At 41.2% G+C, this 15,100-nt stretch overlaps 1 protein-coding gene across 1 annotated transcript in view; it reads left to right on the top strand.

Moving 5' to 3' along the window:
- The window catches only part of bean1 (brain expressed, associated with NEDD4, 1), a 57,540-nt gene that overhangs the window by 36,530 nt on the left and 5,910 nt on the right, over positions 1 to 15,100 (top strand). The window contains exons 3-4 of the mRNA XM_020709286.3: positions 3,170 to 3,373; positions 3,457 to 3,598. Coding sequence (XP_020564945.1) covers positions 3,170 to 3,373; positions 3,457 to 3,598 — 346 coding nt within the window. The remainder of the gene's footprint in view (positions 1 to 3,169; positions 3,374 to 3,456; positions 3,599 to 15,100) is intronic.

Raw genomic sequence — 15,100 nt, forward strand, 5'->3', positions numbered from 1 at the left:
CTATGGATGTCTGCCAAAATGGAATTAGAAGCAGTTTGCAATGTAGTATTGATAAGTCGTAACCCTTGTGCAATCCTATGGGGTTAAGATGACCATTGACGTGTTCTCCCTATCATGACAAAGGTGGATAAAGGGGGAGAGGATTTCGTGTAATATATGAAAAACCAGTGAAGATCACAAATCATTGAAGAAAAAAGGTTCAGTGCACTGTCTAGTGGGTCTAGATGACCCAACTCCCAATGTTAAAGTGCCTAGGATAACACAAGTGTTAAGGCATATATGTAAAAACATGTTACAGGATTTTCAATGGAACAAATGTTGCCTACAAATTGCATAAATTGTGAGTTGTCCCATGTCAACTTTCTAAATGAAATCCTATTTTACCATTTTTGACATGCTTCCAACCAGTATTTGAAGTTTTTTTTCTAACATTCTTGTATCTCCATCTTCTGCTCTGCACACAATAGTTTTAAACCGAGCATATTAGTCCCTGTATTTAAAGTCTCACTCCGATCATCTGTTTTTAAGTGTTCCCTCTGGTCTTTTAATGACGATTTTGTTGTTTTTAGGCAATATCAAAAAACCTGTGTTGTGTTCTAGGACATTGTTTCTGCAGAGTGGCAGTAGTTTATCAGAAATTAACTTCTATGTTGTGGGTGGGACCATTGGCGCATATAAAAACCCAACCCCCTTTGCTGTCACCTATACCTAAGGTATGTTTACACCCTATAATGCTAGCTTTTAGCCCCTCACACCACCAAACTAACATTACTGATGCAACAAAAATGGTTTAAAAAAAATGTTCGAGCTATCCATCCATAAAGTTGTGATCCAGATTCCGGGGGGCGGGGTTGCTCCGTACCAGCGGTCCCGCCCAAAACCCAGAGGTGGATATATCTAATGATCTACTGTCACTGTGCAGAAACTATGTCCCATTTTTTTGGGATAGAAGTAATCATAATCATTATTAAAAGAGCACTCAGAACACTTTTAAAATGGATCAAAAGAATATCGGAGTTGGACTTTAACAACTTATCTTTAACACTAGGATGTAGTTTCATTTTGTTTTGACAATATCTGGTATTCAAGCGACATTCTTGAGAGCTAAAAATGTCCCAATTTTTGGATTATATCTGCAAGTTTTGGATGCATTTTGGCATGTGGCCCCCTTTGATTGTCATGATCATCCAAATTGCAATAGCAAACATTTAACTTTGCCTTCAGACTAGTTCGACCCTTTTGTCACAAAAAGTGAGAATGCATCTAAGTATAGGCTTGATAAAATCAAAAAACTTTATTTTATTTATCAACATTAAAGCTTTGTAGAGAGAACAGTACAGGATGTAGTCAGACAAACAGGCAGTGTAAACAGACGAGATATTTATCAGAAATGTACAAAGATCAGAGATGTTTTGATATCTAATGATGATGAAGACTGTATGTGCACGCTCTAGCTGTAATTATCTGTCAGACACTGAAATGGAAGAAGACCTTAAGGAACCTAAGGCGGAGAGAGACAGGATGAATAGACATGGTGAAAAGAGAAGAAGCAAGAGGAATCAAAACAAGCGTGGCAGGATGTTTTTATGTGACAAGTTTTTGAAGATATTTTGTTGAGTCCTAGATTGAACGATATAGAGAGGATGTAATTGATTTTGCTTAAAAACAGCAAAATCATCATTAAAAGACCAGTGTAAATTGTACTGATTACAAAACATCCAACGTTAGACATAAAAAGAAAACAAATCAAAATAGTCAACTAAAGTTGCTTCATCAGTGTCATAACAGCCTGTTTACAGGATGACTGCATTGTTGTGCACAACCACACAAAAATCCACACACAAAGAAGCACACATTTACACAAACACACAGAAAGCTTTACACATTACAAATATAAGGTAACGCAAACATACTGGTACATGCACACACATACATCCGTATAACCAACACAGAAAAATACGTTATATTGTGTCAGGTAATTCTGTAGAAATGCAATGGAGACTGAGCCCAAACACATCCACCTCCTGGACAACCCACTACCAGGCCCCCTCACAGGACCTCACCTCAGGAGGCCTCTCCACAGGTGAACCAGAGGGTGTAGGTGCATAGAGATAGCTAAGACTTTATTTAACCCACTAAGAGAAACTTGGGCCGTGTCCGAATTCTTCCCCTATACCCCTCTGGCTTCTCCTTATCCCTATATTTAGCGCTCCAAGTAAAGAGATGTGGAAAAATACTGTCTTCAATTCAGACATTACTACCACTCAATGATGTCATCAATCTATGTAAGCGGGTAGCTGCCGGCATTCTCAATCACCCTATAAGTAGGGATATACCCACTCCTAAGTTGCTAAGGCTCCTCCTTAAAAAAACAATTTCTGACTCCGCTACAGCTCCAAATGCCCCAACAATTGGGGCAATAGGGAGGAGCCAGAAGGGTAGGGGGGAATTCAGATTGTGCTTTGGGATCCCAGGCCCACCTACAAGTCCACAGCAGCGCCGATCACTGGCTTCCAAGCAGTCCATGGACACTCTGAAGGTGCCCACACTGTGCCCACACTGTGCCCTCACTGATTCAGCTTTGAGTAGAGGCAAGAGCCTGCCTCCCCCAAGAGAAAGACACTGACAGGAGGTGAAGACCCCCAACTGGAAGTAAGAATGGTAAACCAGGAATGACAAGGTTGTAGTCACCAAGGAAATGGTGCCTTAAGCCAACACATGCCTCCCCTCCCCATCTCAGATGTAACATGAGAAATATGATTTGTCTTCTTTCGTCTTCTTCTTTCTGGTCATGCATGCTTAACAATTTGTGATAAATGCATTTTGGGTAGTTTTGGAATTTGTATAGCTTATAGAAGGATGCACATGATTCATAGTTTTTGGTTGTGTTTGTGGTGCTCTTAAGAAAGGAATAAAATAACAACCAAATTACATTTCTGATTCATGATTCACACTCATCATCGTCACTTTCTGGACAGGAGGGGCCAACCTCCCCCTCTCCTGAATTAGAAATCAGGCCTCTCAGCTGGTCTCTGCCATTTTTTCCCATTTTCCTGTGCTCAGTCACAACCATCCTTGAGCTGTCAAAATTAAAATTGAGCTCATTTCAAATACATGCTTGCAAAAGAAGCGTGACCTTCTCTATGCGTCTCTGTCTATCTTCCTGCAGTGAGCTCCAACCAGAGCCATGGGGAGTACCCAGACTGTCACAGCGAGAGGGAGTCAGGAGGGGAGGCATCTCTCCTCGTGTCTCCGCTGGTGGTGGCTGGGATTGTTATAGGCCTTGTCCTCTTCCTCTCCTGCATAACCATCATCATCGGAAGTCTACGCAAAGACAGTCGATTCCGAAACCCACACCTTCGAGCTAGCTATGGTCGGTATCTGTTTGAACATGCACATCATTACCAATGCCTGAAAAACAGATCTTTAAGTGTCTTCATCTGCCCCTTTCTCCAGGACCAGATGGTTTTTCCTTTGGTGGTTCAGCAGGGGAACTGAGGTCTAGCTGCCTAGAAGACTTTCCTCCTGCTCTGGACTTTGACTTGCTAAGAGAGAATCTGTCGCATGTCAACAACCTGTACCCTGACTCACCGCCACGGTAAGGAATGAGGTTGTAGAATACGACTTGACCCAACCTATGTTCATTTTGCTAGTGGAAATTTTACACACGATTGATCAGGAAACCAAATCAGGATCAGGATACCAAAAAGCGTATAAGTCATTGAAAAGCAAACATATACTTTTTACTATAGGTCATGATCTTATAGGTGAGTAAACTCAATACTAAGCCATAACCCATAAACCCACTACATGTTGCCACAACATGTGGGTATATCTTTTGTTCAACCTATGGAATGAAAGCTGAAAGTCTGCACTTCAATGGCATCTAAGTTGTTTTTTTTTAAATTCACTGTGGTAATGTACAGAAACAAAATTAGAAAAAATGTGTCTCTGTCCAAATATTTATGGTCCTGACTGTATGCCTGTTTTGCCAATTATGTCAAATGTCAAACATAAAACTTGACTGTCCATCCTTCCGGTCTTCTCATTGTTCTCCTTTGACTTGGTTTGACCCTTCTACCGTAGAAATCCATTTATTAGAGACTAGTTCTATCTTTGTTGGCCTTTTAACAGGAGCAAAAAGGATTGTTAGTGCACTTTGTGTGAGTGGAATGGGGAGGCAAAGAGGAGCTTTAGAAAAGGCACTGCTTTTGATCCAAATGTCAGCCGGTCTAATTGGCAACGTTAATAATTCACAGGAATTTCTCCCTGCGGTGCATACCTTCTCATCTGGACACTCACTTAAAGTAACTGCCGTAATCCAGATTACACATTTTGTGGTTGGATTGAACAGTTTACATTCTTAATAAGATAATTTATTTGATTTCTTACTATTTTTTTATTGCGTGCTTTTAGTAAATTATCATATCTTTCTGCTGAATGCACATTGTTTTATTTTTTTCTATTGTTTGATAAAATACATGTATCATTCTGAATAAGAGTTAGATTTAACCCCAACTTTCAGCATTTATCTTTTATTTCTTTGTCTAGTTTGGTCAAGTCTGACCTTTCAACATTGAGACATGAAATGGATCTGTTCCATGACAATCTGCTATTTGAACTCTATTCTTATTCTTTTTAACATCACAAATGTCTCTTAGAATTCCTGGGTATTAATTTTGAATAAATCATATCTGCATTGATTTTAATGAGAAAATTGTATTTTTCTTTTGATCTATGTTTATGCCTTTCTACAATCCTATGCTAAAATCACATTTTTTAAATAAATGTATTGGCAGATATTTGAACAAAAACAATTATTTCTGGATTTATTATTATAGTTAGAACTCTTTATTGCACCATCTTTTAGAGAGAAAAACCCCAACCTGTTTAAAACCCTGCATACTACTATAATGAAGTGCAGACAATTATATAACTCATATTTGTCAGCCTTTAGTAAAGTGTCTTCTGTTAGAATAAACAACATTTTTGACCTGTAACTCTTCGTCAATTTACGTGATCAACATGAATCAGCTGATTCTGAAGTGACTTTTGTAAATAGGGTTTACACCGATAATGTAAACACTGGAGATAAAGTGCTGGTGATAAAGGGTTGGACAGGAAAACAAGGTGTAAGGATTCACACAATATGTAGACCCAAGGTTTGTGCACAAGTGTGCTTACAACTTTCTTTAACTTGAACTGAGAGTGACATTTTTCTTTCATTTCCACAAGATCTTCCACACAGCTTCTGCTCTGAGAGGTTTCAGCTGACTCAGCGGTGTCAGTAGCACTCCATATGGTTTTTCATTCATGCTGATTTAACAGCATCACACGATTCTGACCAAGCATTCATCATTTTTTATCCGAGGCAAAGGATTTGGCATACTTTGGAGCCAAAGTATCTTTTAGTTTAATGTGTTATTGTCTTGCAGCAACACACAAGTCCGTTACCCTGCAGGACAAATACATCATTTGTGAAGGAAAACACCTGGTAGCTCCAGGGGTGCTGCTTTCTAATGGAGACAGAGCTGCTGTGGGATTTCTGGTAAATCTAGCCAGTGAAAATAATAAATATATAGTGTCTGTTCTCATTTCAGCCCAAAACAGAAACACAGAAAAGCATGCAAACACATAAAAGAGAGCAGGGAAACGACGTCACTGTTGTGGCAGGAAATCTGAGTGTTCTGAACCGCCTGAGAGAACGGGAGGTTTTTTTTGGCCTGGATGACAGGGAATGGAAGCCAACGCACACACAGATCCACGCAGTCCAACGAACCTTATGTTTTCTTTACAGTAATGTTGGCAGATTGTTGTGTAGTGTACTGTCAACAAGCAGGTAGCTGCAGTCAGTGTGATGCCCCTGCCGTGTGTGTGCACAGATCACAGATGGTTGTGGGAAATCTCAGATCAACAGCTCACCTGCTGAGACTGTGAACGCTTCGGACACAAACACACACACTCACCTGCACTAACACAGGAACATCGCAAGTGCAGCCTACTAGCACAGAGTCACACTCAGGGATCAGCTGCTCACCTGTGGAGACTGAAAGCTTCTGCTTCCTCTCAGAGAGAAGCCGTGTGTGTGTGTTCACACATGCAAACGCATACTTCCTGAGCCCTGCATGTGTGACAATCAAAAGTAAAAAACTGTACTCGCTAACTGACACAAATATTTTTCACTTAAAGTTGATCCTGGGTGTATTCAGACTGGAACAAGTGAACCAGAGTACTTTTCCCCCGATTATTCGGAAGAAATTTACAGTCTGAATGCACTCAAGCGGACCCTGGTCCTGGACCAGGAACCGCTCTTTTACCCATTTTTCGAAGTGGTCCTGGTTTGGTTCTAATCGGACTGAACTCTGTTTCGCTCTAAGGTACCTCAGTCTGAATAGGGTTTGGGCTTGGAGTCGAACAACTAGACCAAAACAGCCAGCAAAGCCGGGCATTACAGGATGTAAAGAAAGTAGAAATGTAGAAACCGATGAGCTGCAGAGAAACGTGGCACAACAATGAGACAGCAACTCACTGAAATATGGTTGGATGAATGCCGGCTCATCAAAACAACTTTTACCTAGATACACATAGTCATAAACACTTATCAGCATACCTTCTTAGCCGTCGTCTCCTCAATAACCGTCAATAATCAGCCACCCCTTAGTGCTTGCAGGATCTGAATATGTCAGGCACGTTTGTTGTGAAGAACTGCAGTACAGTACCAAAACTTTGGACACACCTTCTCATACAAAGAGTTTTCTTTATTTTAATGACAATTAAAATTGTAGATTCACACTGATGGCATCAAAACTATGAATTAACACGTGGAATTATATACATAACAAAAAAGTGTGAAACAACTGAAAATGTATCATATTGTAGGTTCTTCAAAGTAGCCACCTTTTGGTACTGGAATGTGCTGTAGTAACAGAATGGCAGATATTTTAGACATCTAATAAATTCCTTTTAATATTACATGAAAAAACAAAAGCTGACTATGAGGAATAAAAACAGTGACTTATGTACTGAAATGTAATGAACAGAACTAAAAAAAATGTGGAAGATTGAAACTTTAATCTGTGTGGGTATATTGAAAGCAGGAGCAAATTTAATATTAAATTACTAAACATGGTTTTAAGAAGATATTTCAACTATGAATAATCTAATTAATGGAAGCATCTGGCTGAGAAATAAACTTTTCAGAACAGATTGAATAAAATCCTGTTTTCCTTGTACATTTCTGTGTCTTTAGGCTGGGTCTTTGTGACAAGAGGCCTTTTAGCTGCATTGCAAACTAGCTCATACCACATGGTATAGTAATACTCAGTTACTGAAATACCTGTGGGGCTGTCAGATGGTATGTGCATGGTATGCTTTGCTCACTTTCATGTCTTATCAAAGAATTTCTGTGGCTACAAACATTCTCAGTTTCATGTGTCCTTCAGTTTGACATCACCACTATCTTCCATGAATCCTCCATCATCACTGAAGTGCTAGTAAAGGCACTGCTGATGTTCCACACAAAATGAAGACCTAAATCAAACATAGCAGCACAAACACACACTCATCTTGTGATGCTCTTCGTCCGCAGGAAAGGTCCTCTCACAGCAGTGAACGAGCAGAGCCATGCCTGTTCTTCTACGCAAACAGGAACACACACACAGACACACAATATGCTATCGGCCGCTGCCACAGTTGACTGCACCTCAGCTTTGTTAACCGTTTGAACCATTGCAGGAAGAGCAAGTCCCCTCTGTTTTTCTCAATTACAATATAACAACTGTCATTGACAAAGAACAGTTTTTAAAAGGTTTTTTGCAGTGGTTTATTTTATTACGTACATTAAGTACATTCTCCAAAGATAAATGACATAAGGGATAAGATTTAGATGTAGGCTGAGATTTTGTAATGACTGCGTTTCCTAAACAAATTAAGACATTTTTGGTCAGGAACTGGTGGTGTAGGACCCAAAATGGTGGAGACCAAGGTTTGTGGTAAACTGAAAGGTAAACTATTAATAAATACATTTTAACCCTTGTGCTATCCTAGGCACTTTAACATTGGGATTTGGGTCATCTAGACCCACTAGACAGTGCTCTGAACCTTTTTTCTTCAATGATTTGTGATCTTCACTGGTGTCCATGGATTACATGAAATCTTTCCTCCTTTATCCACCTTTGTCATGGTAGGGAGAACACGTCAAAGTAAGGGTGGGGTCATCTAAGATAGCACAAGGGTTAATAAAAAAAAAATCAAGGGAGCAACAAAAGAGTGACAAAGCAGGTGACTCAACAAGGAAGAACTTAAAGCCAGAATCCCAAATACACTGAGAATCATTACCACAAATTAAGACACCTGTGGATGATTGACGCTCTAAACCTGGTGGGAATGATAGAGGGAAAAAACAAACAGAACATGGCCAAAACCAACAACACAACTAAAAACCTATGCCAAACAATGAGACACAAATGTTCATATTCCTTCCTCAACAATCATTTTTCACTTAAACATATGTTTACAGCGGTAGTCTAACTTGCTTAAAAACCCAAAATCAATGTTGCACATTAAAAAATCTTTCTTTGATAGCTTCTGGTTCAGGCCAGAACATTCTTTACCATTTTCACAGCTTTAACACATTTTAAAAAGTTATGTTGTATTATAAATATTTGCGATAGACTGGCGACCTGTCCAGGGAATCCCCTGCCTTCGCCCAAGTGGCCGGGATAGGCTTCGGCAGCCCCGTGACCCCGAAAGGGAATAAACGGTATAGAAAATGAATGAATGTATTTGAAATAGCCTCTATCTTTAATTCCTCACCTCCACCTTAAGATTTCTGTTGAAAGCAGAATGGAAGAGAGTTGTTTATTGTGTTTTATCTGCAAAACTTAAAATTTAAGTTTTTTTTTAATGTTTATATTTCTGAAAGGAATAATTGGAATGATACATATTAACAGATGTCAATTATTTGTATACCTCTTGCAGTATAATCAATAATTAAACTATACATTTAGTAGTATAGCTCCCATTGTTTTGTATGATTTCACTTGTTTCTTTACCGTTTTTTTTCTTCCACTTACAAAATATGCTTTACTGAAGTTTGATTATAATTTGTATCATATTTGTATTTTTTTAATCATTTTATATACACTTTTTGAGCATCAGTAAATTTTACTCACTAAAATAAATATTTGCTTTATGTACAGACAAAATTTGTTTTAGCATATTGGGCACTTGAAAAATATAAGTTCTGGACTCAAATTTGTACTCTTGTGGAACACCACAAGTGATGTCGTCCATGCTGTGTGAAGAGCCAAAAGGCCCTTCATTCATTTTTCCATCTGTAAGTGATCCCCCTTAGTTCAATAGTTCATTTAAGCCTTATGTCACAACCAGGCTGGTGGATACGGGCAGTCTGTTGGTGAAAACCAGTAAGGGGCACACAGGTGACCCGCTTGAACTATTAACCATTCAGTGAACCCATAGAGCTTAATATTCTCAAGCACGTTTTTTTAGGCCTGCTGTGGGCGACAGATTGTGGCGTAGACTTATACACACTCAAGGGTAAGGGTGAGACGCAGGCGTGTCGTACAGATTATTCATTTTTCCATTCCCACAAATCCACAAGGAGAAGGTTAGTGCTGTTAAAGTGATAAGTGTGTGCTCCTTTGCTTGCAGCCAGACCGTTAGAACTTAATAAATTAGACAGGCTTTTATTTTGTGTGGGCCCTTACATATTATCTCCACACTCTGTTCATGTAGCATGTGTGGGCTGCCAGTAAGAGGCTAATACTTGCACGTTACTAATGACGAGTGGAGGTAGGAGTACTCAGGTGGACTACATCCTATGTAGACGAGGTCATTTGAGAGAGGTTAATGACTGCAAAGTGGTGGTAGGAGAGAGTGTAGCCAGACAGCACCGCATGGTGGTGTGTAAGATGACTCTGGAGGTCAGGAAGAAGAAGAGAGGGAAAACAGAAAAGAAGACCAAGTGGTGGAAGCTACAGAATGAAGAAACTTGTGAGGAATTTAGGCAGAAGTTGAGACAGGTCCTGGGTGGTCAGGATGAGCTTCCAGATGACTGGGAAACTACAGCAGAGATTATCAGGGAAACAGGTAGGAAGGTGCTAGGTGTGTCATCTGGAAAGAGGAAAGACGGTAAAGAGACTTGGTGGTGGAATGAGGAAGTACAGGAATGCGTCCAGAGGAAGAGGTTGGCTAAAAGGAAGTGGGATGTAGAAAGGACTGAGGAATGTAGACAGGAGTACAAGGAAGCGCAGCGTAGAGTGAAGAGAGAGGTGGCAAAGGCCAAACAGAAAGCTTACGATGAGCTATATGACAGGTTAGACACAAAGGAAGGAGAGAAGGACTTGTACAGGCTAGCCAGACAGAGAGACAGAGATGGGAAGGACGTGCAACAGATAAGGGTGATTAAGGACAGAGATGGAAAGGTGCTAACAACTCAGGAGAGTGTACAGAAAAGATGGAAGGAGTATTTTGAGGAGCTGATGAACGTGGAAAATGACAGGGAAAGAAGGGAGGAAGATGTGGTTGTTGTGGAGCAGGAAGTAGCAGAGATTGGAAAGGATGAGGTTAGGAAGGCTCTGAAAAGGATGAAGAGCGGAAAGGCCGTTGGTCCTGATGACGTACCTGTGGAGGTATGGAAGTGCTTAGGAGAGACAGCAGTGGAATTTCTAACGAGGTTGTTCAATAGGATTTTAGAGAGTGAGAAGATGCCTGAGGAATGGAGGAGAAGCGTTCTGGTTCCGATCTTTAAGAACAAGGGTGACACGCAGAACTGCAGCAACTATAGAGGAATAAAGTTGATGAGCCACACAATGAAGCTGTGGGAAAGAGTAGTGGAAGCCAGGCTTAGGAAGAAGGTGGAGATTTGTGAGCAGCAGTATGGTTTCATGCCCCGTAAGAACACCACTGATGCCATTTTTGCTTTGAGAATGTTGATGGAAAAGTACAGAGATGGTCAGAAGGAGCTGCATTGTGTGTTCGTAGATTTAGAGAAGGCGTATGACAGGGTGCCGAGGGAGGAGCTGTGGTACTGAATGAGGTCGTCTGGAGTGGCAGAAAAATATGTCAGAGTAGTTCAGGACATGTATAAGAGAAGTATGACGGTGGTGAGATGTGCTGTAGGTCAGACAGAGGAGTTCAAGGTGGAGGTGGGACTACACCAAGGATCAGCTTTGAGTCCTTTTTTGTTTGCTATGCTGATGGACAGGCTGACAGACGAGGTAAGACAGGAATCTCCCTGGACAATGATGTTTGCGGATGACATTGTAATTTGCAGTGAGAGTAGAGAGCAGGTGGAGGAACAGCTAGAGAGGTGGAGGTTTGCTCTGGAAAGAAGAGGCATGAAGGTCAGTCGTAGTAAGACAGAATACATGTGTCTGAACGAGAGGGATCAAGGTAGAAGCGTTAGGTTACAGGGGGCTGATGTGAAGAAGGTGCAGGAGTTTAAGTACTTGGGGTCAACAGTTCAGTGTGATGGGGAGTGTGGAAAAGAGGTGAGGAGGCGAGTGCAGGCAGGTTGGAGCGGGTGGAGGAAAGTGTCAGGAGTGTTGTGTGACAGAAGAGTGTCAGCAAGACTCAAAGGAAAGGTGTACAAGACAGTGGTGAGACCAGCTCTGCTCTATGGGTTAGAGACGGTAGCAGTGAGACAGAGACAAGAGGCTGAGATGGAGGTAGCGGAGATGAAGATGTTGAGGTTCTCCTTAGGAGTGACCAGGTTAGACAGGATAAGGAACGAGTACATCAGAGGGACGGCTCATGTTGCCTGTGTTAGCGACAAAGTCAGAGAAGCCAGACTGAGATGGTTTGGACATGTTCAGAGGAGGGATAGTGGATATATTGGTAGAAGGATGTTGGAGATGGAGCTGCCTGGCAGGAGGGCAAGAGGACGGCCAAAGAGGAGATACATGGATGTCTTAACAGAGGACATGAAGTTGGCTAATGTTAGGGTAGAAGATGTCCATGATAGAGTGAGGTGGAAAAGGATGATTCGCTGTGGCGACCCCTGATGGGAAAAGCCGAAAGAGAAAGAAGACTAATGACGAGTGTGGCACAAGGGCAAAGTACAAAACCATCATCCATATGTGATAAGTGCGTGTGATTTAAAGTATATTAACCTTATAAATACTTCACTTCACACCTTTACCAAACACAACAATGGTACGTTCCATTGTCAAGAGTTCCTTGAGGGGACTACACAAGCCTCAAGTGAACTTAAAGACATTTGCACTCCTCTTAAGTCCGCTCCTCTCTACGACCCTTTATGCAACCCATACGGGTTGACCCCAGTATAGGTGCAGTAGACATATCCTACCCCCTCTCTGTTATAGTTGCTTATTACCTTTTGTGGATGTTCTTGCTGTCACAAACTGGTGGCTAAGGACCCAATATGCAGGAGGGCAGGTTTTGTGGCAGAAATGTAAACATTTAATGAGTTAACCAGAAGGTGAAGAGCAACAAAGGAGTGACAAAGCAGATGACCCAACAAGAAGGAACTGAAAACCAGACACTCAAATAGACTGAGGATAATTAACAGAAATGAAGACAGCTGTGAATGATTAACCTGAACATGGAGAGGGGGACAACTCAAAACATGACCAAAAACACCACTTAAAGACCAAACTGAAGCACAGAATCTTCACGCTTGCCTTTGCAGTGTGCTTTCGTTGTCTTTGAAATAACCCTTCTGCTTCCATTCGTCTCACTTCCATTGCTGTTTTTTAAAGTGATCTTGTTCCCGACTTGACAGGTAAAGGCTCACATGTGTCTCATTAGTCACAACAGATGAAGCTCATAAAACGGAATCACAGCTGGAGGGCACAGTCAGCGCTGAAATGAAGACAAATGCAGGAGCAGACAGAGAGAACAGAAGAAAGGAGAGACAGCAACAGCATTTTCAGCAGAGTGAAAACAATCGACATAATATCTTTTCCTTTTTGTTGCATTATTTAGATGATGGCTTTAAAAATTAGGCTAAAGGAAAGGCAGCAGAGCTAGAAACCAGCTGTTTGGCTGTCTACCTTCACCTCCCCTCCCCATTCATCTTTTGGAACGGGGTGTAGTCTGGCTCCACCTGACTAACACACGAGTGCAGAACATACTAAAGTGTAAAACAGCTCGTTCATTACCCAGTATGAGAATCCACAGCAGGAGCAGAGCAGCGTGACGCTCATGGGAGCAAAGTGTGTGTTTACACCTCATTACAGCTGCAGCTAATTTTCCACCATCCTCAATTTTCACCTCAGTGTGCCCTGATAGATCAAATGTTCCAGGTTGACTTTTTTCCTCAAATGCAGCTGCCATGAATTTGCTTTCAAAGCCTTTTAAAATCGCAGTTGTTGTTTTTTTCCAGAATACACAGAAACAATTTCATAGGGAGCCGGTTTAGCTCGTGCTGGTTTCCGGCGCCTTACGTCCGTGAAACCAGGGTTCGACTCCGGGCTGCTCCCTGTTCCCTTCTCTACTTCTGTGCCGGTTCCAAGCCCGGTTGCTTTGAGAGGGTTGCGTCAGGAAGGGCATCCGGCGTAAAACATTGCCAAGTTTACCATGCGACTCGTTCGCTGTGGCGACCCCTGATGGGAAAAGCCAAAAGAGTAACAACACAAAAACAATTTCATATTTATAATACATGTATTCCATTTGCCAATAGCCTTAACCTAGATCAGCGTGAAAAAAACCTGACCTCAAAACCTGGTTTGGGAATCGTTTGTCCAGAGACTATTTGGCGAAAATTCTTCATGATAATTCAGGTGTTTTATATATGATGTGATTTCGGTCTCTTTCTTCATGTTGAATCATAAAGTCAAGTTCGGCTGCAATTCTTTTTGTTCTGCTTTTATTACCTCCTTGTTGTCCGAAGAGTCATTTCGGTCGATCAGGTTCTTCAGTGTTTCAAATCTTCTCTGTGTGTGAATAATGCTTCTCACTGTGATTCTCTCAATAATCTCACAGCTTCAGGAATGCATTTGTAAACCTTTTAGCTGAAAATGTCAGTGTCAGCTGTGAGTGTGGCAAAATTAATGTTAATTTCAACTTGTTTATTAATGCCTTTGTGCCCTTACGGGTGGTTACGGCCTACCTGCTGGCCCAAAATGGGAAAACATGTACAACACGTAAATGAAACACACAAAAGATAAGGAGGGAGAACACTCGGTAAGCCTATAGAGCAACCATGTTTATGCACATCTTTTTTCTACAGACATGCTGCAAGTGACAGCTCGTAGTGAACAATATGTAAGGCTAAGTAGGGTTGAACCCCCCCCCAAATCCTCCGGACTGCACAAGGAGTCCGACAGTGCTGCTCTGCGTGCAGCCTGATTGTTAGATATTAGGAAATTAGACAATCAGAGCATAGTTTGAGTTGGCGTCCTACGGGTACTTACATATTACGTGCACTCCCCATGGGTAGAGCATTTGTAGCCAGTCAGTAAGGAGCCAGTGCGCGCACCTTACTAGTGACTGGAGTGCTGCATAAAGGACACCATACAACAGCATCACCTGTACTTCCACGACATCTGCGAGACACAGCTGCGCTCTCCTTAAGATGCAGCAGCTCCTCTCTACATCCCAGACAACCCAAGAACCTGCAGCACTCGAATATAGGTTGACCTGTAAGATTTCATGTGACAAGGGCTTAAGTACGATGGAATAGACAGGCTTTATTCTTTTGAAGGTCATTTTGTGTGGTTTAAGGGTATCTGTTCTTAATCATGCTTAACTTAACACAAATCAGTACACAAAAGTTATGTCTAATGTCTAATCTACTAATTGGCTTTTAACACTTAAAGTTCAAAATGTTCTCCAAAAAAAACTTGACAGAACTAAAAAACGCCATCAAAAGAAAGTGGGGGAAGATGTGTGTGGGGGGGAGGGGGGGACTGTCTCAAAATTATACCCACAAACACTGATTTTGATTTTAAGCACAATTATTGCAAATCAGTTATTATATACGTTGTTTTTAGGGATGAGATTTTCCTTTAAAAAGCAAGTTTAGTATTAACAGCAGTTGACTGATCATATAGGTTTGACCATCCAAATTGTTAAACTTCTTGTAAGTCAAAAAAAGAGTGTCAAAAGTGGTTTT

This window comes from Oryzias latipes, chromosome 15 (assembly GCF_053564925.1).
Source record: "Oryzias latipes strain Hd-rR chromosome 15, Olatipes_Hd-rR_3.1".
NCBI classification, from domain to species: Eukaryota; Metazoa; Chordata; class Actinopteri; order Beloniformes; family Adrianichthyidae; genus Oryzias; species Oryzias latipes.